The sequence below is a fragment of the Lissotriton helveticus genome, chromosome 6, assembly GCF_964261635.1.
Source record: "Lissotriton helveticus chromosome 6, aLisHel1.1, whole genome shotgun sequence".
Classification (NCBI taxonomy): Eukaryota; Metazoa; Chordata; class Amphibia; order Caudata; family Salamandridae; genus Lissotriton; species Lissotriton helveticus.
Window position 1 is genome coordinate 914,295,917 of NC_136067.1, and position 27,431 is coordinate 914,323,347.

A 27,431-nucleotide genomic window follows, 5' to 3' on the forward strand; every position below is an offset into this window, starting at 1 on the left:
GATCCAAACAGCGGGGTAGCCAAGGTCAAACGATTTTCCATCCTAATGCACTAGTGGCCACCTGCCGAACACGCTCAGCCGTACGCGTCGGCCCCGTCAGAGATCCCACTACCGATTTGGAATACAATGCCCTATAGTAATTACCTCCGGGGAGCAGCCACCTATCCATAGCGAAACCCGGGTGAGGCCCGGGATAGTACGTACCATGGTTGATAGCCCCCAACTGCGATGCCCAATAATACCGTTTAATATCAGGAAGAGCAATACCCCCATCGTACCAGGGAAGCGTCAATTTGGCAAGTGCAATTCGGGGCCTCCCATCCTACAGCAACTTCCTCTGCAGATCCTCAACAACACAGAAGTAGCTACCAGGAACCAAATCCAGGGTATTTTGCAAGGCATACAAAAAACGAGGGAGGGACATCATCTTAAAAAGGGCCGCCCGCCCGAGCAAAGAAAGCGGTAGATTTCGCCAACCCGCCACATCCCGTCTCAACCGCGCCAAAGGAGGGAGGAGGTTTTTCTCATATCGGATCAAAGGGTTCAGTGAAATAAAAATACCAAGATATTTAAACCCATGCTGTGTGATCTGAATAGGACAACCACGCGGCTAAACCGGTGTATCACCACTGAGCACATAAAGGGAGGATTTTGCCCAATTAATGATCAAACCAGAATTCTTACCAAAAGAGGCCAAAACGTCACACAACACTATCAGGGATTTTCTAGGGGAGGTGAGATATAATAGGATGTCATCCGCATACAAGGAGATGCGATCCTCATGTTCCGGGGACCAATAGATACCTCTCATGGAAGGCTCCCAACGGATCCATGCAGAAAGTGGCTCAAGCGCCACCGCAAACAGGAGGGGAGATAGCGGACAACCCTGCCGAGTACCACGCCCAAGAGCAAACGATTCAGAAACACGGCCATTAGCCACTACCTGAGCAAGGGGGTCGGCGTAAAGAATTCGTACCCAACCGATAAATTCAGAGCCGAAGGCAAATTTGGCCAACACTGCCCACAAGTACGGCCATTCCACAGTATCGAACGCCATAGTGGCGTCAAGAGACGCCAAAATGGCCGGTTACCGCAATGTCCCGGCCCTAGCAATAACACCATGCAACCGCCAAAGATTCAATGCAGTATTCCGGTGTGGGATAAAACCGGATTGATCCGGATGCACTAGATCACTAATGACCTTGATTAGTCTATTGGCTAGTACCTTTGCCAAAATCTTCGGCTCAGCGTTTAACAATGAAATAGGCCGGTATGATGCACATCTATTCCGACTTCCCCTCCTTATGTATAACCACTATAGTGGCCAGACGCTGATCACGGAGGAGGAACCCTCTATCACGGGATTCCTTGAAGATATCTGTCAAACACGGGGCGATCCTGTTGGGCCGAAGCTTATATAACTCAATTTGGACCCATTGCTTTACCCGAGCGCAATGAATGCAGAGCCAATGCTATTTCATCCGCCGTAATCGCCGAGTCCATTAAATCCCTATCTTCCTCAGGAAGACTTGGAAGGGAGATAGCCCGAAGTAGTAAACAAGAGTCCTCCTCCGGCCTATCAGACACGGAGGCGTAAACAGTGCGAAGATGGGTGGCGAAGCACGCCACTATCTCCCGCGGGTCAGTAACCACGGCCCCCTCCTCCGTCTCAATTTCCGGCACCACACGACTCGCTCTATCTTTCCTATCCAACCAAGCTATCAGTTTGCCGGCCTTGTCTCCAACATCATATATGCGTCCCTGTTGCTCCAGGCTAAGAGCCTTCGCTGCATCCGACACTAATGATTTGTATTCGAACTGCTTCAGCTGTAAAACATGCAGTTTTGAGTGGGTCACCTCCTGTTCCATGTCTGACTCCAAAGCCAGTATTTCTGTCTCTATCTTTACCACTTCCTCCTCTTTCCGCTTTTTGGCGCCAGAAATCAATGATAAGGCCTGACCCCTCAGAACGGTCTTAAAACCCTCCCACAAGTAGACCGCGGAAGCAACCGAGCCTACATTCTCTAGGAAATAATGGTCAAGCGCCTTCACCAGGCCAGTACGAATTTTAGGGCTGCGAAGGTACCAAAGGTTAATCGGGGCAACCCGACCCTCGACACCCGGGACCAAATTCAAACGGAGCCAGAGTGGGGAGTGATCAGAGATCCCTCGGGCTAGATGACGAGCCTCTACAATGCCAAAAGCCTGTGCAGCCGGCACTAACACATAATCAATCCTAGAGAGGCTACCATGGGCTCCAGAGAGAAACGTATATTGCCGCTGACTGGAATGGAGTAAACGCCAACAATCCACCAAACCCAATACATCAATGAAATCAGGCAACCAGCTATGCGACGCTTTGACATCCCTGGGTGGATATCTATCAAGCCTTCCAGAAACCACTGCGTTAAAGTCCCTCCCCAGAACCAAAAGCCCAACGGGGAGATCAAGTAGCACCCGCCCCAGTTCTGAGAAAGTAGCCGACTGCAAACCAGGAGGAACATAAATAGAGACCATGGTAAGAGTGCGACCCTCCCACCGCCCCGAAATTGCCACATAACGGCCTCTATCATCGATGACAGTGGATTTCACTTCAAGCGGGAGAGCAGTCTTAACAAGGATCCCAACTCCACGCGAGCCAGAGGTGAAACCCGCATGCGCCACCAGACGATACCCCAGTCTATTCAGAGCGTGACATGTATTTCCGACCAAGTGAGTCTCTTGAAGAAGAACAATATCAGGTGAATGGCGTTTCAGGAATTGTAATACCACCCCCCCGTTTAATCTTGTCCCCCAACCCATTAACATTCCAACTAAGCAACCTCAATCCCCTACCCCCATCATAAAAGAGAAAGAAGATCCAGCCACGAGCTAAGTCCAATGTCTCGATGAAGTCGTTCAACAGTAGAGCACCATGCAAAGACAACAAACAAAACAACCAAGCCCCCCACCCCCCGGTTCTCAAACAACCCATTACAACACCCCCCACCCTGCACCCCTGCTTGAGACTAAAAAGCCACCCCAACTTGCAGTGTGCCTGTCGCCCTCACACCCAACTAAATTACGAAAAGTAAGGCTGAGGAGGAATAAACCCCAAAGATATCCCCATAACCCCCCGTGCAAAAGGATATTGACAGTAATAGGTCAGATACGGAATCATCACAATAAAGGTCCTTTCATCGACCCCGGTGGAGCCTACTCTTGTTCCTCAAGTCCTCCCTCAGCTCCCCCAGGCCGACTCTCAGGATCTCCTCGGGAAGGCAATGTGTCCAACCAGTCCGCCACCACTTCGGGCTTATCAAAAAAGTACACTCTCTCGTTATGTTCAATTCTCAGTTTGGCAGGAAATAGCATGGCATACTTCATGTCCATATCTCGAAGACGTCGTTTAACCCCCATAAAGCTGAGACACTGTTTCTGTACCAACTGCGTAAAGTCCAGGTAGAAGCTGATGGAGGTGTTTTCAAACTTGAGAGGGCCTCCCGCACGAGAGGCCTGCAGGATAGCATCTCTGTCCCGATAGTTAAAAATCCGTGCTATCAAAGGCCGTGGCAGGGCTCCCACTTTCGGCTTCCCGCTCGGGATCCTGTGAGCCCGTTCCACCATGAAAATCTTGCTCAAACCCTTAGGTGCCAAATGGTTGGTGATAAGGTCTTCAACAAAGATGTCTGCTGCTTGCTCTTCTGCCTTTTCCGGAACCCCAATTATACGAACGTTGTTCCGCCGGGCCCGTCCTTCAAAATCCTCCAGACGCCGAACCACGATGTCATGAGAAGCGTCAAGCTTACGGACTGTAGTTTGCAATTCAACGACGTCTTCCGTAAGACTCGATGTTTTAATATCCAATGATCTAACCTTCTCATTGGTTTTGGTTAGATCCGTCCGGATAAGATTCACTTCGATTGCCACCGTGTCCAACTTGTGAGCAAGAGTCTCCATCTGCTTCCCGAGGGAAGACCGGATACCATCAATGGCGGCCATAACGTCTTGTAACGTAACGTCGGCTCCTCTTTCGGGGTCGACAAAACCTTTGCACTCTCCAGCGACCGGCCGGCCCCGCCAGGTGACCCTCGGATCTGAGCATATCGATCCATGACGTTGGTTTGCGTGTAGCTGCCCCGTCTGGTGTTCTTCACCCTCTGCTTGTCTCCATCAGGCTTGCCTGCCATGTCGTGATACTATCCAATAGTTCCTCCCCCCCGAGCAACAGCGAGGGAAGAGGGGACAAAACAGACAAAGCTAGTAGGAAAGAGCAAGTTCCATCCAGAGGGACCGCCAACCAGTGCGCCAAAGTGGAAAGCAGCCGAGAGAGCGAATGTCAATGAGGGTTCACAGATCCGAAACCCCAGTGAGAACCAAAAACGAAAGTGAAACTGAACGGGACGGGGGTCCTGCTCTGCAACAAGCCGTTGTTGTTCAATTATGCCCCGGGCGCCCTGTCAACTCGGGCGCCGGGCATCCAAAAGATGAAGGCCGCAAATGTCTCCGCGCCACAACTCCGGTCACCGGGGTCCGATCGGAACGACGGCAACAGTTTCAGGATCACCAGTGGTTCATCCGCACCAAGACGTCAACTGTCAGCAGGATAAATGACAGGATATATTCGGGAGGTTACGAGGGTCTCAGGAGCCCCTTGCTCACACGGCCATCTTGGTTGCGCGCGAAGCTCCTCCTCCCAGGACCATTTTTAAGTTGGAATGATAGTACATAAAACACTACATTCAGGAATGCTGCAAATGTCTGGCTTAGAAGCTGATTTCACCTCCACCACCTACCCAATAATTAGTGCTGATCCTTCAAACTGTGCATTCATATAGGGGTTGAACCTTCTGCTGCAGCAACACTGCCACTTTCAACTTTGTATTTGAATGTGAAGGTCTGTTTATGCTTGAAAAATCTACATGCCTGCCCCCAATGCCTGATATACCTGTAACTTTATATTAACATTTTACATATGCATATAACCCCTGTGTTAGTTACCCTGAGCTCTAATCAAACGTATATTTTATTCAGTGCTGCTTTGTCCTTTTTGTCCTTTTTAATAAATATACATTTATACGTCTTTCTGTGAAATGCTAAGCTACCTGATTGTCTGGTTCACACTTTTGAAAAATAGAAAATAATACAACTAGCCTAAATTATCTTTTTGGTGCTGCCCACCGTCAATGTCAAAATCAGGGCTACACCAACTTCAAATAGATCAAAATAAAATTGGTGTGGTCTACGTTACTGTGGGCACGTACATAGATTTCACTTGATTCTTTCCTCCACTACATTGTTCTACCCCATATTAATTCCGAAGTAGATTTTTTTAAATCATTTGTTTTACTCTGATGCCACTGTTCATTGAGTACAGTTTACTATAAGACACCCTTATTTGTTGTACATCAATATGTTTTTCTGTACTAAAGTTTGTGTTTTTGTGCACACATTTCTGCTTGTGTGAACACAGCCATGTTTGCATAAATTATTCAATTTTATTAAAAAGAGTAAGAAAGATTGCAAAAAAAAAAATTGTATTAGGACTGAAACAACAGAAAGAAAACATAGAACATAGACCCATCAGGTAATGAACATAATCATTTTATCTGGTTTTCAAGTGTTTCAAAATGCTACAAACACAATTTCATTGTTGAGTATCCACAAAACATTTGAAAAAACATCACAAATATGGTATTATTTTAGATATAGTTGACAGTAACTTTTATTTTTTAGACTCAAACTAAGGAGTGTAGCCTGGGTTACTGTTGTCTCTGCCCTTGCATGCTACTGTGTGGTTGATGGCACCTGCATCCTAATTACAGCATCAATTGTGAAATTAGTATGATCTGGAAAAAACAGATTTATCTTTTGCAGGTGTTCATATAACTAAAACCTGGTAGGCATTCAAGCATGACTGCATATTTATTGGTTAAATAAATGTGGAAATATACCAGATTCAGCTTAATTTCTTTCACAAAACACATAATAAATATGAATAAATACAGATAAAGTTGACATAAAATAAATATGGATAAATACAGACGGAAATGTCAACAACAAAAAATACCATAAAACCGGGAGCTCTAGTTAATATGTGTTAATCTCGCACTGCCTCACCATTCCAAAAAGCACCGTTGCTACATATGGCGACCAAGCTGTTTTTTTAGCTGTCTAAAAAGGTAGAATACTCTTCAACTGTTGTTCTCTAAAAGCTGTTTTATTATGTTCAGAAAATTCTTACTGACCTGATTATTGCTATCTGAATTATTCCCAGATTCGTGTTTTTTACTTTCAGCAGTTATGTTTTTCCCTCCGATGCGCCATGAAGCTGTTGCATATGTTGCACTTTGCAAACAAAATTAAATGTAACACAGAACAGCACATTTTCTGTATGTCAGGATAGGAGCAATTGTAAAAGTTTAGGGACACATGTATCAATAGCTCCTAGCCAAGTGTCTCAAGGCTTTGGGATTACCATACTGCTGAAATGGTGAGAGCAGGAAAGATGATAAAGTGATTAGCATTGGTTACCTAATGTGCTCTAGCCATAAAGCACATCCTACGAAAATGCCAACTTGCACTCACAAATATGGTAGCAGTTTTTGGAGAAGAAAGAACCCTTGAAGAAGCAGGTAAAATTTACTCAGTTGGATCTTGTCTAGTTTAAACAACTTGCTTATCAGAGTCACTGAAATCAGCTTCCTGATTTTGCCTTCTACTACAGTGAGACACTCGACCAGATTTTGCTGCGTTGTCTGCCTGATGTTTGGAACCTGAGTGGTGGCAAAATGGGATCATCACATGGCCAAATGTTCGAAATTCACCACTCTTTTGGAAATTATCCTGGCATAATGGATCTGAAATCTGAAAATTCCCAAGTGCAAAATTAAAGCTTCCTTGGACCCTGCCAGAATTAAGCTCCAGTGTGATCTGACAGACAGTATCACCTGTTTGTCTTATGGAAGTCCTATCTGCTGTCTTTCCCTTCCTCAAGACCTCGTCACCGCAGGCTCTTCCAGTCCTAATCGGAGACTCTCAAGCTCTTGACCTCAGCCTGCGGTTAGTGTCCACTTAATAGATTCATGTATCATAAAATCCAAATCAGGAGATCCACAAGGAAATCTTCCTAGAATACTTGACTACCTTCATCATGCACTCCTACTCATACACTACTTCATGGAGGCTGGTTTAGACTCAACGCTGCTGTAACTGGAGTGGTTGGAGAAACTTGCATATATTTTTTCCAGCAAATTCCCAATGGCAGTGTGTGCATGCACACATTTTTACTTTAGTCCCATTAATACATCCTTATGGAAACATATAGAAGAGGCCCCCTCTTTTGTACTGTTTCTCATGAACTTTCATTGGATGCTTTGCAGCTTGCTTCATGACGTGTATTAAAAACGTCTAAGCTATTGTTTATACGTTGCGTCATTTTATTTTGCCTAACCTTTTGGTCAGTATTAGTTAATAATTTTTACATATTTGGAATTGCTTCTTTAATTGTTGCTTTTGCGCCCCCAGAGCCTTCCTAGATGTAAGAATTGAGCTGGGTGCTTTCTTCTGCTGAAGTGAGAGATAAAGATTATGGATGTTTAGCTAGCCTCTGTGGTGTTATCTGGCATGGGTATTTTGGGGATTTATCTAGTTTCTCCCCTACCCTTTAAGGATGAGGTAGACAGGCCTCCTATAATATACAGCATGCTGTGTGCTTTCCATGCAAAGATAACTATGACAGACCACAGTCAATGGAGAACTGAAGCCTGCATTTTAAAAAGGGGGTGAAGAAAAATGTCCACAATACTCTGAGATTGACCTTGAAGCTGGATCACTTTCATTAACATGTTTTCTAGTTAGATGACTGTGCTGTTTGTTGCAGAGGGCTTTTCTTGCCGTTTCTTAAACCACAACTTGCGGTACCCGCTCCGTGGGTCCCGCTGCGCCACCCCTATTTTCAAGGGACTACAGGATTGTGCTCGAGGGCGAACTCTGTGCTTGCAGGGCTGCGAGCGTTGGGGCACCGGACTTCGATTCCCAGAATCCCCGGTATCCCGCGCCTCCTCTCACCTGGCCGCTCTCCCTGCTTGCCTTGCCCCGCCTTTACTGCTCTCACCTTGAAAAGGAACCTGGAAGCTGGGATCAGCGGGACACCTGATCGTCTGTGCTGTTTGTTGCAGAGGGCTTTTCTTGCCGTTTCTTAAACCACAACTTGCGGTACCCGCTCCGCGGGTCCCGCTGCGCCACCCCTATTTTCAAGGGACTGCAGGATTGTGCTCGAGGGCGAACTCTGTGCTTGCAGGGCTGCGAGCGTTGGGGCACCGGACTTCGATTCCCAGAAGCCCCGGTATCCCGCGTCTCCTCTCACCTGGCCGCTCTCCCTGCTTGCCTTGCCCCGCCTTTCTTTCTACATCCCACGTACTTAAGTCAAGCGATAATCCCACGGCGCGGGAGCGTCCCGGGAGAAGCCCGGAACAAGGGCGGGACCGTCTGTGGCCGTCCGGGGCCGACAGAGGCCGGGCTGGGCTACCTCCCTTGACACTTGGACATCGACACCGTGGTATTGCAACCTTGCATATATATTGTCCCTTTTTATTTACACTATTGAAAGTTGTGCAATATAAGTCTGGTATATAAATTGGGTTTATAGTTAACTGTTTAATTACATAGCTCAAGGGCCATTTTATAAAAAATAAAAAAAAACGTAGTTTGATATATTGTCCCACACCAAAGATGCCCTCATCTGACTTGAATTCTTTACCCAGCTCTGTAGGGGTATCTATTCTTGGCCCACTGGACAAATACTTTGCCAGAGCTAAAAGTGAGGTTGACCGAGAGATTACGTTGGCATAAAGGCGGGCCAAACGTAGATTCTCCATAGAACTCCTTAAAAAACAACCACTCTTACCCCCCCCAGAAGGTTGACACATGTTTAACATTAGATCCAGCAACACGTAAAGAAACTGATGCCGATCTATTCAGCACAGAAAATATACCCCTAATTTTTCAAGATAATCATTTTGTTTTAGACGATTTTACTGCTCCTTCTGAATTCATCACAATTGAGACAACTCAAATATCTAATTCTCTAATTGATTTAAGTACACCCCTACCTAGTGAAGTGGTACCCCTTCATAATATTAATGTACCTTCTCCCGTGTACACACCCTTAGTAATAGATGTACATCCGATCGCTGTATCTGATAAAAAGTCCAAAAAAACCTTTTCTACGGTGACTAATAGCGCTTATCGTTCTCCGCCAAGAAAGCGGAGAAGAAAGGGAGGGGCTAGAAAGGGGGATAGATTTCCCCCTTTCGTCACTAGCAACATATATCCCCCACATAAGAAAACCACAGATGAAGGGAAGGCTGATTCAATAGACCAGCAAATCGTTTACCCGAAATTTGCTCCTAATTGTAAAGGGCTGATGGAGGACATCGAAAGCCTCCTAAAATCATTAATACTTCCTCTTATCGAAAGAGTTAAAAGGCTGGGGGAGAAAATGGACCAGATTTTGTCCGAGAAAAGTTCGACAGATCATCAGCCATCTAAAAATCCAAGTAAAACACATTCTCCAGCCAAACAGCATTTTACTAATCCATCTAGGCCACACTCTGATATCATCTCAATTAATAAAACCTCAGTTGCAAAAAAACCAAATGACCTAGTGGCCACTAAAATTGCCACAGTCAATGAGAAAACAAATAATGGAAATACACACACAGGAGTTTTAAAAAAAGACCAAAAGATAAATGATCCCCCCTTTAAGGCTGTTAATACAACTAGAACTAAATCTAGTAATGTAGTAGATTTACCCCCGGAATCAGCAAATTATGTTATTATTCTTACAGGTGCCCCGACTATGTTAGGTGGAAACATTGAATATAATTCTAGCCTTAAAAACAAAGTTATCCACTGGCTGCGTAAGAATAGACCACTTCCCCCGCATCTAAACGGAGACATAGTTTCAGTGAGACGCTGCAATTGGGTGGGTATACGACCTAAAGAGATTGAAGGGGATGTGATAATAGTCAACTTTAAAGATCATAGACTGGTCACACATATTAGCGACTGGTTCCCTGGGAGATGTGAGGGAGCCATATCAACGCGGAATCTGAGCTATTTCTATCCTGAAGCTCTGATGACGCACTTAAATAAACCACCAACGAGGTCTGTGAGCCATCCCCCAATGAAGTATAGATCTGATGTACCATATAGATCTGATACAACCCGGAACCAGGCTGTCTTTAGTTATCACAGAGAGCATGATACCCCTTTCCACCAACCTATGTCCACTAATTACCCACCATTGATGCGGAGCCACGCACCAACATATAGACAAAATTTTGTCCCGAACCATGCTGTCCATAGATATCACACCAAGAACGATAACTCTCTTTATTTCAACATGCGTGCGCTAATTTACAACAACCTTTGGCCGCTAACAGTTACCTTTATAACAATAATCCTAGGGAATACTGGGATATACCATTAACAAATCTCTTTTATCCCTTGTCTGGTCTGGATGAAAATGAATGACTCAATTCATCACGCCAGAGGAAGAATTCTCCTTGTGGGTATAGGCCTAACAGTCAAACTAAAGTAGATGCACGTAATCCTGATCTAGGGAAGGTAAATACTGTTAATACAAGTATTAATATGACCAGGGATACTATTTCAAAAGAGAGGTGCGATGGTAATAGGGGCGACCCTGGCAGAATTAAACTTGATAGTATATTGGAGGAGCATAGTGGGTCCTATAAGTGCCATGAAGCCTCTATAGGCATGGAAGTCTTGGGATGTGGTCCTATGGAAACTACCCAAGACAGCGTGCAAGGTACCAGTTGTGGTCTTATTGAAAACTTCCACAAACAATGGTCTATTACATTATGGAATATAGCTGGTCTGCAGGCAAAAATAGAGAACCCAGATTGGAAGCTTTTCGTGGAAAAATGTGATGTAATTTGTCTACAAGAAACATGGGCAAAGAGTGCACATCATTTGAGTGGTTTTAAAACTGTCTCGATTCCCGCTGTAAGTTCCATACATGGACGAGCGAAAGGGGGTTTATGTATGTATATCTCAAATCGTCTAATTTTCAAAAAACGTCATGTGTATTTCCAGACCTGTTTCTATCATATTGTTGGGGTACATTTCAGTAGTTCTGTCTCTATACTTTTAGTTAATTTCTATAACAACATTCCTCCTACAGATGTAGGGACGGTACTTAAAATTTTGAACAATGAACTAGATGGTATTATTAATGGCTCTAACAGATTGTATACGGTAATATGGGGTGGGGACTTTAATTGTACTCTTTGTGACAGATCTGGAACAGGAAATTGCGGCTTAACCATGGAAAGGGACGTTAATCTATCTCATTTTGAGCACTCAATACTGGGGAATGTGTTAAATGAGATCCTGTTTACTTATGATCTAGGGTTTTTTGTAGTAATCAGCTAACAGGCAGGTTGATTATTAAGATGGTTTATTAGAACAAGTGCTGCGCAGCAGCTCACACAGCCAGTAGATCATCATATACAGTTGGTAGTTCAAACAACATTCTAAAAGGAATACAGGGATGGAAGAGATAGAACACAGAGTGTGGATGATTCTATAAAGACTAGAAAGCAAACCTAACAGAACACTACATTATCCTCTCTCCTACAAAACAAAAGCAGAAGAAGGAAAGAACAGTTAAAGATCCAGAACAGAAAAGGCATGGAAATTAACGGAACCTGGCAGGAGTGACTCGAGTGCGAGAACTCCTACGAGGTAGGACAGTAGCAGAAGAAGTAGAGGGCAATGCTCCCACGAGGCAAAACAGGAGCAGAAGAAGTAGAAGGCAGAGGAGGAACGTCAAGAGGCAACATATGTGTATCATGAGAAGACTGAAGATGAACGACAGATTTGCCCACTTTAACAACCCTGGCAACATTCCACCAGTTTTTCATGTTGACTCTCACAGAATTGCCACAGACTTTATCAATGACAAAAGGTTCAGAGAACTTAGGGTTACCCTTGGTAGAGTGAGTGGGTAACTTGATCCGAATTCTATCACCCACAACAAATGACTGAGAGACCACCTTCTTCCTGGAGTCAAAAACACTCTTCTGTTTGGACTGGGCATGCACGACATTAGACCTGGCAACTTCATCAACATTGTCAATTGAATTCAATTTCACCCAACGTGACATCCACCCAGGGCAAACCTTTGAACATGGTTTTCTCCCACGCAGCAGTTCAAATGGGGAAACCTTGGTGGAGGAGTGGGGAGTGGTACGATAGAACCACAACATGGACCTGACTGCGTTCGGGACATGGCAGTGTTGAGCAATGGCCCACTGAATGCAATTGTTGAGCACCCTGTTCATGCGCTCAACGAGACAATTCGTCTGAGGGTGATAAAGCGCACTCCTCAAATGATCAATGCCACTCAAATTAACAAATGAACCAAATTCCTGACAAATAAATTGTGGGCCATTATCACTTACAATGGAGGAAGGAAAACCTTCACGCAAAAACAAGTCTTTCAAGAAATCAATAATATTCTTGGAGGTGGCTTCACTTACAAAACGGACCTCTGGCCATTTAGAATAGTAGTCGACTGCAACTATCGCAAATCTGGAGGCAGGAGGAAGTAAATAGAACGGACCAACCAGATCGATACCTATCTTTTCCCACGGCCTATCAGGAAACGGGATAGGTTGAAGGGGGGAAGAACATGTTTTCAAACACTTCTCAGCACTAGAACAAACCACACACTCAGCAACAACAGTGTCTATGTCCTGATCCATCTTGGGCCACCAGTAATGTTCTCTAACCCTTCTTTTGGTTAGTGTTTTGCCAAGATGACCCTCATGCGCACCTTTGACAATCCTAATTCTAAGGTCACTGGGAGGAATTAGTCTATCACCACGCATGAGGATACCACCCTCAATAGAGAGTTCATCAGAAACTTTGACAAAGGTCTGAAGAGACACATGAACATTCTTCTCCCTGGGCCACCCTCCTCTGACAAATTTGATCACTTCACAAAGCAGGGTGTCACTGGACAAATGCTCCCTCCACTCTCTTTCACTAATAGAGCGCATATCATCAACCCCAACAAAAGCTACGAAACAGTCCTCCTCATCATAATCTTCCTCGCAATCCTTGTCAGGGTCAAAGTCAACAGGATTCCTAGAGAGATAATCGGCCCTTATGTTCTTATTGCCAGGTATGTAGCTGACCTCAAAATCGTATTGGAGTAGTTTAGTTGAAAGTCTGGCAATCCTAGGAGAATGGTCTTTAATCCGAACACCAGTAAGGATAGAAACTAAGGGACTGTGATCGGTCCTCAGACGAAAGCGTTTACCCCAAATATACGGATTAAATTTCCTAATCGCCCAACAACAAGCTAAGAGTTCCTTTTCAATAACTGCAAAGTTGGACTCCGCTCCACGAAGAACTCTCGAAGCATATCCAAGAGTGTGTTCCACACCACTAACCTCCTGAGTAAGGACAGCCCCTAAACCAAATCCACTGGCGTCCACGGTGATAGTGCACAACAAATTGGGATTAAAGGGCTTCAAAACTTTAGACCCGGTAAGTTCTTGTTTGACCCAAGAATTTTTTTTTTCCCAATTTGCATCCCATAGGAAAGGAACCTCTTTCTTAAGCATGTTGGACAATGGTTGTACTTTTGTGGCATAATCAGGTATGAACCTAGCGTAAAACTCACAAAGTCCAATGAACGACTTCAAACTACTCTTGTCTCTGGGTGCAGGACTGTCGACGATGGCCTTGACCAGGCCAGGTCTGGGTTCTACACCATTCTCAGATAACACATGTCCAAGATATTCTACCTTGGGTGCTCTAAAAATGCACTTTTCTTTCTTTAAAACAACACCCGCACTACTCAGAGCTTTTAAAACTTCCTTCAGAGTTTTATCATGGTCATCACAACTTTTACCATGAATAAGCACATCGTCTTGGAAAACGACCACACCACTGATGTTTTTTAGAATATTGGTCATGATCCTTTGAAAGACAGCTGCCGCAGAGGCCAACCCGAAGGGCATACGGCAATATTGAAAAGAACCTATAGGGGATACAAAAGCAGTAAAGTGTCTGGAAGCAGGATCCAGGACCACCTGGTGATATGCGGATGCTAGATCCAGCTTGCTGAACCACTTGGAACCATCAATAAGTGACAACATGTCGGGGATCTTAGGCAGAGGAAAGGAATCGACCCAGATATTCCTATTTAGGCTGCGTAAGTCGACACAGACACGAAGCTCCCCAGTCTTTTTCTTAGCAACCACAAGAGGAGAAAGCCATAGGGAGGATTCAATGGGTTCAATTATTCCCCTGCTACAAAGGTCATAAAGTTCTGACTCGAGTTGCTCTCGCACACTGAATGAGACGTTTCTCAGTTTGTGTTTAATTGGGATTGCATTGTCCTTGACACGGATGGTGTGCATGAATCCTTTCACTTCCCCTAACTTATTGCTAAAAACACCAGGAAAATCTTTAGCTAAAGTGCAGACAAAATCAAGGTTTTGAGTGGAAAGGACATCGTTTGTGGGAGAGCTGTCATCAGATTGAACAACAGCAATGGAAATGGGATCTTTGGTTCCAGGGCGGAGAACCATCTTAAATAAACCTTGGTGGAACCAACCAAGGATGTTCAAACCTTTGACTGAGACATACACTTTGCCAAAGATTTTCCTCCCTCTGAATTCAATGGAATCTTCAAAATATCCCAATAGTTCAATCTTCCTGCCCTCGTAATTTAAAGGTAGTCTATCTGGAGGAGAAAGTTTGCGATCACCCCAAACCTCCTCGAAGAGCTCCTGGGTTAGCATAGTTATCCTGGCCCCGGAATCAACCAACAGGCAAACTATCTTATCTCCGATACCAAAATCGGAGTAAGGATCCACACACTCTGACCCAGGATCTTCAATGCTAACCACAGCAACCATGTCTCTCAGATCATCTTGAATACTAGTATCGTCCTGAGGGAAATCAGATACATAAGCAACCGAAGTGGGGGTATAATTACTATTCCACTGTTTACCAGATTGAGGGAAGGAAGAGTTTCTTTTTACATTTTGGCACACTTTTGCAAAATGTCCCACTCTGCCACAAAGTCTACATGTGACACTCCTGGCTGGACAAGGACGACCAGACTTCGAATGAGGAAAATTGCCACATTTAAAACATACATTGGTTTGTTTGAAGAATTTGTTGTCGGCACGACCTAAAGTGCCCATCTTATTATCAACAACCTTTACAGAACTGACTACAGTTTCATCTTTAGCAATGGACGAGGAAGATCTAATATCCAATTCCTTGACAGAAAGTTTTGAAAATTCAATACTTTTTGCTACTCGCACAGTCTCCTCGAGAGAGGGATTATCAAGTGAGAGCAACTTCTGTTGAATATTTTTATCTAAACATTTGCAAATGTACTGGTCTCTTATCATTTGGTCCCTAAAATTTTCGAACTCGCACTCCGCACTCAATACCCTAAGCGTAGAAATAAAATCCTCCACCTTCTCCCCATGTTTTTGCTCAGATTTGAAGAATTTGTGCCTGACAACAACTAGACTAGGTTTAATATCAAAACGTAGTTCAAGCAGTTTTACTGTTTGATTGTAGTCATCCAAATCTTCTTCTTCAGGAGCAGGTATCAAGGGGGGTAAATGCTTAAAAATTGAGCGTCCTTCAAACCCCAGACTGTTCAGCAAAAGGTATTTCTTTCTTTCCGCCCTGTATCTGGACGCACCAATAGCCCCTAAGTAAGTGGTGAAAGCGTCAAACCACTTTTTCCAGACGATTGGAGGCTCACCTGGAAGATCAAGGAATGGTGGAGGAGGAGAAACCGCTTGTAAACTCATGTTTGTATGGATGCTAAAGTTTTGCCCAAAACGCTGGAGGGACACACAGTCAAGAATAAATATTGATGCCAAATGTAAGTAGGAGAAAACAAAAACCGTCTCCTGCTTCGCGATGACAAGTGACTCAAATGGTCACCGTAAATATGCACGCGTGGGTTCGTATCCCACCCTCGTCGCCACGTTTTTTGTAGTAATCAGCTCACAGGCAGGTTGATTATTAAGATGGTTTATTAGAACAAGTGCTGCGCAGCAGCTCACACAGCCAGTAGATCATCAAATACAGTTGGTAGTTCAAACAACATTCTAAAAGGAATACAGGGATGGAAGAGATAGAACACAGAGTGTGGATGATTCTATAAAGACTTGAAAGCAAACCTAACAGAACACTACAGTTTGCAAATGAATTATGTCATAACAAGACCGTATTTACCCCAACCTTTAATGGCAGAGGATTGATGTCAACCATAGATTTCATACTCATTTCAACATGTCATAGGGATTGTATCATCAAATGCAATGTCTTAAATACTTCCCTCAGTGATCATTTCCCTATAAGGATAGAACTTCTGGACGTAGACTTAACAGTGCATAAAAATTTGTAATGAATTGTGGTGGTAATGTTCGTCTAAGGAAAAAAACCATGTTCATTAAATCAATTCCATTTCAGCACACACCAACATTCCCATATTTAGGGATCCTCTTTGATCACACTGGAAATTGGAATAGTGCAATACAGGCTAGAAATCTATTATTTTCTAAAGCCATCATGGCCGTTAAATCTTTTAGCAAAAAAATGGGCAAAAAGCCAGTTAAAGAGCTTATTTACATTTATAAGACTAGCTGTGTTTCAGTGGCTCTATATGGGGCAGGCATAGGGGGAAATTTAAACGTCAGTAGATTACAAGTAACTGAAAATGGTTTTTTACGTTATCTACTGGCACTCCCAAGGAGCACGTCCAACTATAATTGCCATACAGAATTGGGAATTCCCTTTTTGGAAGATCTAATTAGAATTCAACCGATACTATTAAGGCACCGGGTATGGACCAACGAGAAATGTCATTTAAATAGACTCATATTGGGAGATGCGTTAAAATTGGACGGGGCAAAAAGGATAAAATGGTTTTGCTATATCAAAACTGTTTGTAAGAAAATTAATCATCCAGAGTTCTTTGATGAGCCAGAAACTATGTCTAATATTACCAGAAAGATCTTGAAATCCTTGTGTCTAAACTTTCTTCTTAGTCTTAGACAAACAGGTGAAATGTTAAAAAAAACTGTGATTTCTCATCAAATGGTTACTAATATAAGGACTATCCAGCCCTATCTAAATTTACACATGAAAGAGCATGAAAGGTTTTTATTGACCAGACTTAGGTTTGGAATTCTGTTTAGATTAGTAAGTCTCCCAGCCATGAATGACTGGGCAAGGGTTCTGCCTAAATGCCCCTGCGACAATATTTCTGACCAATCGGATATACATATTTTATTTTTTTGTAGATTTTATTTGTTATCTAGAAAAAGATGGATTGTGCCAATTTTAAAATATATGAATTCGAGACATTGTCGCCCTGCCTTTTTGGCCATACAGACTCTGGAGGATATCTTCACTGTTTCCTCTGTTGTGATATTTCTTAAAAGTGTATTTTATTTGCGTAAAACAATGATAATATGATTTCTGTCTATGTACTTATAAATTGTGTAGATTGTTTATTTCTTATTCTTTTACTAATGTCTGAACTTTGTAAATTTTATTGTGGTTTAATGCACTTTTATGGCTATGAAATATAGCCGAATAAAGTTAATTGAATTGAATTGACTGAGTCATAATATGGAACTATTTAAGCGAGCGAGTAATGTTTATAACTCTTGATTATAAAAAAATGTAAATGTCGCAAATAGCACATCAAGTCGTTGGATAACAACTTTAGACCATCATGCAGATACAGCGGTTACGCACTGTCCTTTTTATACAGGTAAGACCCGCCAGTACACTGACTGCGCGCAGGATTGATGCATCTTTACTAAACAACAGAGCTGTCGCGGCCTTGGTTGATCAAAACAGGGGTGAGCACAAGGGTTAATTCAATGAGGCAAGGAGTGAACCAAGGGCATTAGCATTGTCATCTCTCAAGAAAACTCAAAATATAGCAAAGACTGAAATTCAGAGAAGCATACCAATTCTACTTGATGCCTAAATGAATACAGTATGTATTGTTAATATCCACCTCAATCACCATAGCATCACTGGAGACATTGGTAGTTACTGAGCAGTTGCTGATGCTGCTGCTCATTGCAACAAAGGGTTATTAATGACCACTATGTGTTAAGTATTACATATTGCAAATCAGAAGTGACTGCACACACATGACAACCATTGTAACAGAGGGCATTTACCTACCCCATTCACCATCAGGAAGATCAGTGCATTGTCCATGGGTGTCCGAACTTCAATATCGAAACGGGTCACTTGGCTGAATCGGCCTCTCTTTTCAATGTTGCGTGCCACCGCATAGCCAGAGCCATCGAAGAAATAAGTTGCCGCTCCACTCTGCGCGAAAGCCCATTTATTTCTAGAATGGCCGTCACATATTAGAGCAAGGAAGGAAAAAAGGGGAAAGGGCTTAATCAACACAAGAGTTTAAAAGCATGGTACCCGAGTTAGCTGAATACAATCTGTGCATCTTTGAAAAAGGAAGGCAGGGAAATATGCATGATGTTTCTGAGAGGTGTTTAAGCTCAGCATTAATGGTTTTGGATATGGGAGGTTCATTTGTGACTGGGCGTGCTTGAAGGAGTCATAATCCTGTTGAGAAAATGCCACAGACGCTGAAAATAGGGGCTAGGGCGGTGGAGGTTTGGGGTGCTGCAGCACCCCTAGACATACCCATGCTGGAGTTCAGAAGCTGAATAAGCAGTAAAGATCCCTTGACATTTTTTTATCTTGTTATATTTGCTGAGCATTCAAAGTCAGAGGTCAAATGTCAGGCTATACCTTGTGACAAATTACTGCTTATTAGAAGACCGGTGTTTACTTTTCTTTCTCTGACTGCAAAGTAGGAGAATGTTGTAAAGGGAACTATGTGACAATGTTGCTGCTGTAGGTGCCATTTTCTTTACTATCAACAACATTTAAATACAAATATTTCAAACAATACCAGCTGTTGAGAAAGCACAAATGAAGCACTGTAGTTTAAAATTTTGAAGTGTGATGGAAGCAAAGTTTTTTAATAGGATCAAAACAAATCAAGACATATTATTGATGTGCAAATAATAATTAGTCCCTGAAACCTGATTCCCACACATTGTGTTTGTGCGCTATGTAGTTTTATCAGTATATCTGCATGTCTCTGGAAATGTACTTGCCATTTCAATGGTAAATGTTCTGTCTGTAAAAGTGACAGTGAGCTACCATTCATGCTATAATGATATATTTGCGACAGTGTGCTCCAAGATGCGCCACCGGTTACATACCATCAGTGCTTAATGTGCTCGGCACCAGCACATAATTGTCAACACCGGCACATGGTGGTGCTGTCTGGAGAATTTAGAGAGGACCACAACAAGAATTAATTATAAATTCAATAAACATAAAGAATTACGTTTACCTGTAGCCCAAGCCATTCTTATAGCTTTGAGGGCTTGAAATAGTCCGAATTGGTACACTTGGAGCAGTGTGATGGTTAGTGATTGTGTTGATACTGTCATTGGCAGTGCTGGCAAAACCAATGGATGATGTAAGCTGCAGTGGCCTCCTGACCAGAGCCCTGGCACTTATTTTTTTACAAATTAAGTACTGCCTACCACACTCTTACTACTCTCCTGCTTAAGGGGCTTGGATCATTTTCTATACTTGTTCTTTGTGTATGCTTGGATTGTTCACAAACCTTATGACTTTGGTGATATAACACTGATGCCAGTACCTCCTTTCTGAAAATTGTTCCAGCACCAATGGGAAATGGGTGATGCGGGCTGTGTATGTGGGCTGGGGAAAACATAGTTGTGGGTAGGACAGTGTGTGTATATGGGCGCACGCGCATGCAAGTCTGTGCATACGCGAGTGTGTGCATGAATGTTTGTGCATGTGCATGTGTGTATGAATGTGTGAGAGATCGAGAAAAATATCTTTTCATGTCTAACTGTGGGGTGTATTTTCGAGCAATAAAGAAGAGGGCAATATCTTTGACTGTACTAGGATGTGATACACACTGTACTCCATATAGGTGTAATCTTACTGTGACAGAGTAAATCCAACACATTAACACATACATGACCAATAATGCGGTTAGAATGGGGATCGATCGTAATAGGATTCTATCCCTGTAGTGTGGACTGGGATCTATGAAATAACATGTGTTTTATCTTGAAGTGCATAAATGGCTGTATTAATCAGAAACGAATTGTAGCTGGTGTCAAGTGCTGTGCTTCACGCCTGGATAAAGTAAATGACTGTAACTCAGCATTTTTATAAGGCTGCAGATCAGGTAAAAATAAAGTGGTCTCTTATACTCTGCAAAGTGATGACAGTGAACAGTTACTTATCAGCCAACTTTGTGCAATGATAATTTGAAAGAAGTTCTTCTCTTACCTTGGACATGGTTTCTCTATGGAGGTGTCCATGTTGTAAATGTGTTTGAAATTGTATAAACTAATGACGTCATCATTCAAGGTGGCTAATTCTACACAGCCAACAAAGCCAGGGAGATCTAAACTTGCAGGGAGCTGTGGAAAAGAAAAAGGAAGATAACTGATTAAAGCAAGTTTATAAACGTATGAATATGTCGGTGGAGAATGTGTTTTAACAGGCCATTGTTTGTGGAGATTTTGGAACACTATGGGAAATTGGAAAATATTCACCACATAAGAATACATGTTGCATATAATGTGCTTCTCACTAATCATTTAGCTTATGCTTCCCACCTGTCACTGCCACCCTGGAAATAAATGGGGGCGAGGGAGCAAATTGTGTAATTTAATTCCACAAATGTTCAGGAACAATACACAAGATTAAGCATAGAGCGCAAAATATCTTGTGCCTGAAACTTTTTTACACAAGGGCATACTTTGTGTACAAAAGTAAAGCAAGCAGGAGACAGGTTCGAATAGAATGGAATATGTCTCTAGGGAGCAGATTTGCAGTTCACACGCAAAAGTTGCAGCTTAATCCATTCTTTCACATGTTACATTTTCATAAAATCTAATAACACAAACTTCGGAGAAGTTTTGTGAATTTAACATTAGTTGAAATTCATGAATTTCCTGAGATTTGGCAATGTAATGTAAAAACTTTGTCCAAAGGCACCCTCACCTGCACAACTTGAAAATACATAATGCTCTCACTTACTCAGTTCTTGTAAAGTGTACCACAACACAATAATCTCTGCTCTAGATCCAACAACATCCTACTACTCAACAATTATCTCTTCCCTCCTCACCTTTCGGCTCCATCTTTCCCCCTTCTCCACCATGCAGTGCCGACACACTCCTCCATCTCGAACTTCAGTTTGTCCTAGCCAGTTGCACTATTTTGCAATGGAGGAAACGCCCCTTTCCACCACCAGCTTAGTTTGCTTCTCAAATCATTAAAACTCCACTCCATCTGCTGTTCCCTATATTTCATATTTAAATGATAAACACCGTACAAAGAAAAGAACAGCAGGAGAGCCTGAATTGTTGTCTTTCTAGGACAACTGTGTACTATAATGAATACCCTTTTGACATGCATAGCACCAGTAATCACAATCAAATTTGAATATTTTGCCAAAGCAGGCCAACAAATGATCTCAAGCAATTTGGAAGAAAACATGGAGCAGATATTCCTTCATCTCACCTTAAAACCTGAAGGTACACCCCCAAAATAGAAGACGGTATCCTCTGGCTCCAGATCCAGAAGAGAGTCAGTGCCTGGAGCATCCCCCGTCTTAATGAACTTTTCTTCTGCTGTGCTATAGGGACTGCGCACGGTTAAGAACACTTTGCCATGCCTTCCCACTCTGTCAAAAAGAGAAGATTTGGTTACCATGGTACACAGTGGAGCATCAAATTGACAATCATGCAATCTTTAAAAGAGACAGCTGTGAGTACAAGGAAAAATCAGCATGCTATAGTACAGATGTGTATGGGGAGCTTACAAACTCTTTACTCATTAGATATTGTTGGAGCAATAGAAAATGGCACATTTCACGAGCAAGACTACAGATGTTGAGAACATATCCATAATACATCAGTAGGTGAACCTACTGCTGTTGTTTTGGGGATTTTGCAGTTCTAGACCATTCTCATGTGAATGTCTTCTTTATTTTCGTTACCGGCTAGGAGCCTTATTACACATATTTCTCTAGGGGCACATTGGTCTGTGTGCCCACTTTTAGCGCCAGTGCTATCTTTTGAGGGTGTTAACTCATTTCATGGGGTTGTGGCCCCACGCCAAAGAGGAGTCGCTCTGCTTCTGCACACGCACCGAATGATGGAAGTAGGCACAGAGGCAAACAAGCCCTTCCAAGGCAAACTGACAGTGACACTGACTCTTTAAGGCATCCCTCTGTAGGAGTTAAAGGGGGTCTTATGGACCCCCACACACATCCCCCTGCAGGTGGGTGCAGTCACTGAATGCCCTCGCCTGCATGGCAATGTATGGGGGTGAATGAGGAATAATGAATGGGGCTACACTGGGGACAGCTCATTCATCAGTAATCATCACTTTTTGAAAGGTGCCACAAGGTGCAAGCAGAAATAGGGCACCCTTTACATAATACCTACCTTGATGGTGACATTACTTGGATCTATCATGCACGCCATGTATACTTTGTATGATAATGGTTTTGAAAATCTGAATAAATAATCTCTGCAAAACTAGCCAGCAGCAACCATATGAACCAATGTTTCTCCTACATCCATGTGCTTCATCTTGGTCCCATGACCAACGGACCTGTGATACATTTATACTCTCCACTTCTAATGTGCATTTGGTGCAGTTAGTCCCTATTCTGCAAACAAATGAAAGTATTCACATGTAAATACAGCATTCCGTCAGTCAATATATGAAACCTTCACTATTTGAAATAATCTTGCAAAAAAACAACAGTTCAGCTACAATCATATATATTTTTATATGGTTGGAAGTCCACATTAATGTTGTGAAAATCGATTAATTATTGAATCCATTGTGGTAATAGCTCCTGCACAACAATACACAATTTAGTAGTTTATGCTTCACTAAGAATATCTCTGCAACATATGCTTTCTGCATTCTAGTATTATAGTACTATATCACTTCTTTACTAGGAAGGTTGAATCAGGAGCTGCTAACATGTTTTGAAAAGGAGAATAATTGTAGAAAAATGGGTGCCTGTTCTCAATGCATTGGATGTAGTAACTGACAGGGTCAAATCATCCTGCTTCCTCATTGCCCCATACGGTAATGCCAGGCCTCGACTGCAGGTACAACACTAAGCCCTATTTCTGCATTGTGTCATTGTTTCACTGAAGGCTGATGAAGGACACATAATTTTTGCTTAAGGTAAGAATGCCATAAAGTACTGCATGCATCTGTGTACATTGGCATATAAGAGGCACACCGGTCTAAACCCTTCATACTCTTCTGCTTCATAGATGTATTTTTGCTTCCTTCTGGAGCTCTGTGAATTTTAGCTTCAACTAGGGCAACAACAGAAAAGCGCTGGTTTGTAGATTAGGATCACAGCATGATAAGAGAATAAATGAAGAAAAAGTATGTTTTTGTACTGAGCCGCTGTATCAGGACCTTCTGAAATCAGGCTGGGGTCCACGCCTGTAGACAAGCAATAACAGCATGTTTAAACTCTAGGGACCCTCAAGCAACGAACAGTAAAATATCTAGAGGGAGTTAACCAGGCCTTAAAGAAAGTACTTCAACAGTCTTTACAGCTCACTCAGCAGTGATATGTGGTCTCCACCAGAGATAGGGCTCAAGCACCTTGCCCATTAAACACTGCCCTGAACTTGAATCCCCGGCTTAGTCAGCTTACTCACAGAACTCGTACTCCAGTTACCATTTGCACAGGTCTCTCCCTTGCACAAAGCACTTTTTCCACCCGGACACCATGTATCCTAATTGTCTTAGGTACAGTTAAATGCCAAACTTCTCATCCATGTTAAGCCACATCGTGCTTACTTGCACACAATGGGACACAATTTTACAACCAGGACACTGACTTACGAGCATTTAGACCCTTCCGCCGCCACACGTCAATACGTTTTTATTGTATTAATGAATTATATGTATTACATTATTTCACACAGTAATGATTTTAATTAATCTAACAATAAAGCTTTACTACTACTACTTCTGTACTAAAATATACTGCATGTTTGACTCCCCATATATGTTGGCAGGTTAGATTTAAATCCTTAAATCCAAGGAAAAAATTGAGGATTGCTTATTAGGGGTCATACCTTGTCTACCACATAATCTTAGCCACACATTGCCACTCATGATTCCAGTTATTAGCTGGAGGGGGTGGGAGGTATGTTCATTTTCGATGAGCCTTTCTCCTCTCATACTAGTCCTTCAGTATCAACAGCAGAATCCAGGTTAATACCAGAGAGTAGAACTCTCCCTTGCATTCAGAATTAAAAACATAATGACCTCCCTCTATCACAGAACTAAGATTCATGCACCAGCTCCAGTCAATTACATTTCAGCAAAAGCGGTAGCAGTACTAGCCATATGTCTAATTTAAAAAGGACTGATATATTGAAGCCTCTGCGCAAAGCATTGTGTGTACAGGGATACACAGCTGAGTACTATGGATATTATCACAATCGTCAATTTTTGCCTTGGATTTGAGGAATTAAAACCTGACAACATTATGAGGAGTGAAACATGCGGTATATTTCCGTTCAGAGACATATACTTTTTCTTCATTTACTCTCTTTTCTGTGCTTTTCTGTGGTTGTCCTAGTTGGAGCAAACATTCACATTCCCACCACCCTCTACAGCCGCAAAATATTCAAACTCCCATACCTGCACAGTAGAGTATATCCACAGCATGCTCTTAAAAACTATGAAAAATATTTGAACCATTCATCCCTAAGACCATCTAAGTGTTAGGATTCAGGCACGACACAGGTATTGCATTAAGCTCATGGCTCGGTGGGATTGAAAATTTAGCTGCACGGGGCAGTGTAGAATAAAGAGGCAGAGCATTTGATGGCACAACGTATTTTGGTAGAGGCTCAATCAATTCTGTGTTGTTGCACTTAAGATCAAGGGTAGACCTATTATACAGGGCCAATGCAACATGGAACTGGCACATAGCCATGTGGTATTACTTGTTGTGGTTCTCCACCTAATATAAAATCACACCGGCTTTTGCACACATTTGTTGTTTTCTAACATTCCAGGCCTTTGCAATTATAGTTCTCCTTCAATTTTCCTCCATTGTTGAGACTGTTGTTCACCCAAGAAAACTTCATGTATTCTATGTACTCCTTAATTCCACTTCTCAGGTCCTATGACCACTTGTGGCGTCCTGACCTAGTTTTTGGGATGGCATCAAAGCGAATTTCACTACTAAGACTGGTAAGACTGATTCTATTTAGTACCATACTCATCTACTCCGGGTACTACATTGTATTCACTTGTGGTTTGCTTCTTACCATAGAAAGGCCCTGGGCACCTGACACATTCCGAAGATGAGTTAAATGTCTACCGCCTCAAGCCTGAGATGAATTCAATTTGAGGCCAAAATCCATTCAAGAGTATCTCTCTCGCCCCTTTTCCTGTTTTCACACCTATTCCTGCAATGGCCGTGTGTTACCTTGGTGTACCTGAGTAAGGATTTGGGAATTTCAGGGCTTTTAACAGGGCTGCTCCTGACACTGACACTGATTGCCACTGCCCTCGAGACCAAGGGCACACCACTTCTGTTACAGACCGCCTTTGGCTGCACCATTTTTTAAACATTATTCAGCCTTCTGTCCATTTGTTTTGCTTATTACACCATTGAGCTCCCAAATATTGTCATTCAGCATTGATCTTTACAGACTAGCACCACAAAACAGCTGGAATCAACTACAAATTCACAAACTGCAACAATTAATGTTAAACCATGAAACATCGGAAGAAGAGTTTAGACCCTGGTTTCAATATAAATAGTTTTAAAATTAAAATGCTACTATTTCTTAGTGTGTTAGAATCTTCATGGACACAATCTTATATGTGGGAGAGATTGTGGCTTTGCTACAGAATCTGGTGAGACTTTAATTATTTCAACGGAATCCCCTTTACTCTTACCCATTGGAAGTGCATATACATCCATTTCATAAAGAGCTTGGTACTGATGTACCGGTGCAGTTATTTGAAAGGGTCTGATCCGGTTTCTGGGCTACCAAAATCAAGATGGATGTTGTTGAGAGTTTAAAGCTGGTGGCACATGAGCTACAACAGGGACTAAGCATAAATCTATCATCAAGGATATCAACCTTAATTACCCTTCGTAACTTTGAACAAATGGCTCTTCCCAACTGGGGTAGCAAACAACACCTTAGTCTGTGGGACTAGATTGGGATATGAAAGCTAAAACCGCAGAAAGGATCACCCTTAAGAGAGCCATGAACAGGACACACCAGGTTGTTCCAGTTTCAATTCTTTCCATCTCAGATTTCCCTAGATTTTCATATGCCTGGCAAGGGGATGTTGGACTTTCCCTAAATAACAAATCTGCAATTCTGACCATAGTAAATCAGAAACTTGTCCAGAGTATCCAGACTTCGAATCCTGAACCTCAACTGTTCCTAAGGCTCAAGATGCTTTTGTGGACATCATTGTGTTAGATGTGTTATTTTAAAGGGAGCATAAAAGTCCCCAACAAATGTAGTTTGTATTTGTGTATTCCAGGTACACTATGGCTTCTTGGACAATCTAGAGAAACCTCTCAGTTTGGCCAGTGCTGTCTGGCTGTTAATGTTGTGCTTATTCTCATAAAACGTTTAGTCAATATTTGAATTGTCGAAGATCGTACATGAATATATAGACACGCTCACTAGGCTGGGCACTGTAAAGTAAAATATGCATTATCTTTTATTTTTCGTAGTAGGACTCAACTATAAAAGTGCATGAGAGTGCTATAAAGATGCAAAAAGAAATAACTGAATGTATTACCAATGATGCATACTAAAACATAGTAAGAGGCATACGTAAAATGTATTTAAACTCTAAAGTTTTTTATTGACTTGCAGTAAACAGTCATTCAGCCAGAATTCTTAGGTCAGATGCCTTGGCTTGAATGTGTTTCACTAAATGTTGGAGCATAAGACTTGTGTGTTTGGAAATCTGGTACCCTCTGGGCTTACCACATTCCTTTAATACAGATCTTTAGGTCTAACCCAGACTTTCAGCTTTTAAATACAAAAATACGTGTGCCAAAATGAACTGTTTTACACTGACTAAGCTGCTTTGAATTGGATATCACCAACATACAAATTTGTTTTCTTTTTTGCCGTTTAATGTAGCGTGAACTCGTCCCAAAGGTATTGGAGCGCTTTACATTACACAAGGACACATTGTTTTTTTTGTTAGTTTTTTTA

At 42.4% G+C, this 27,431-nt stretch overlaps 1 protein-coding gene across 1 annotated transcript in view; it reads right to left on the reverse strand.

Moving 5' to 3' along the window:
* LAMA4 (laminin subunit alpha 4) overlaps positions 1-27,431 on the reverse strand; it is a 467,067-nt gene that overhangs the window by 80,575 nt on the left and 359,061 nt on the right. The window contains exons 23-25 of the mRNA XM_078648567.1: positions 21,694-21,856; positions 20,452-20,585; positions 18,265-18,436 (exon numbers count right to left, since the gene is read on the reverse strand). Of these exons, the coding sequence (XP_078504693.1) occupies positions 18,265-18,436; positions 20,452-20,585; positions 21,694-21,856 (469 nt within the window). The remainder of the gene's footprint in view (positions 1-18,264; positions 18,437-20,451; positions 20,586-21,693; positions 21,857-27,431) is intronic.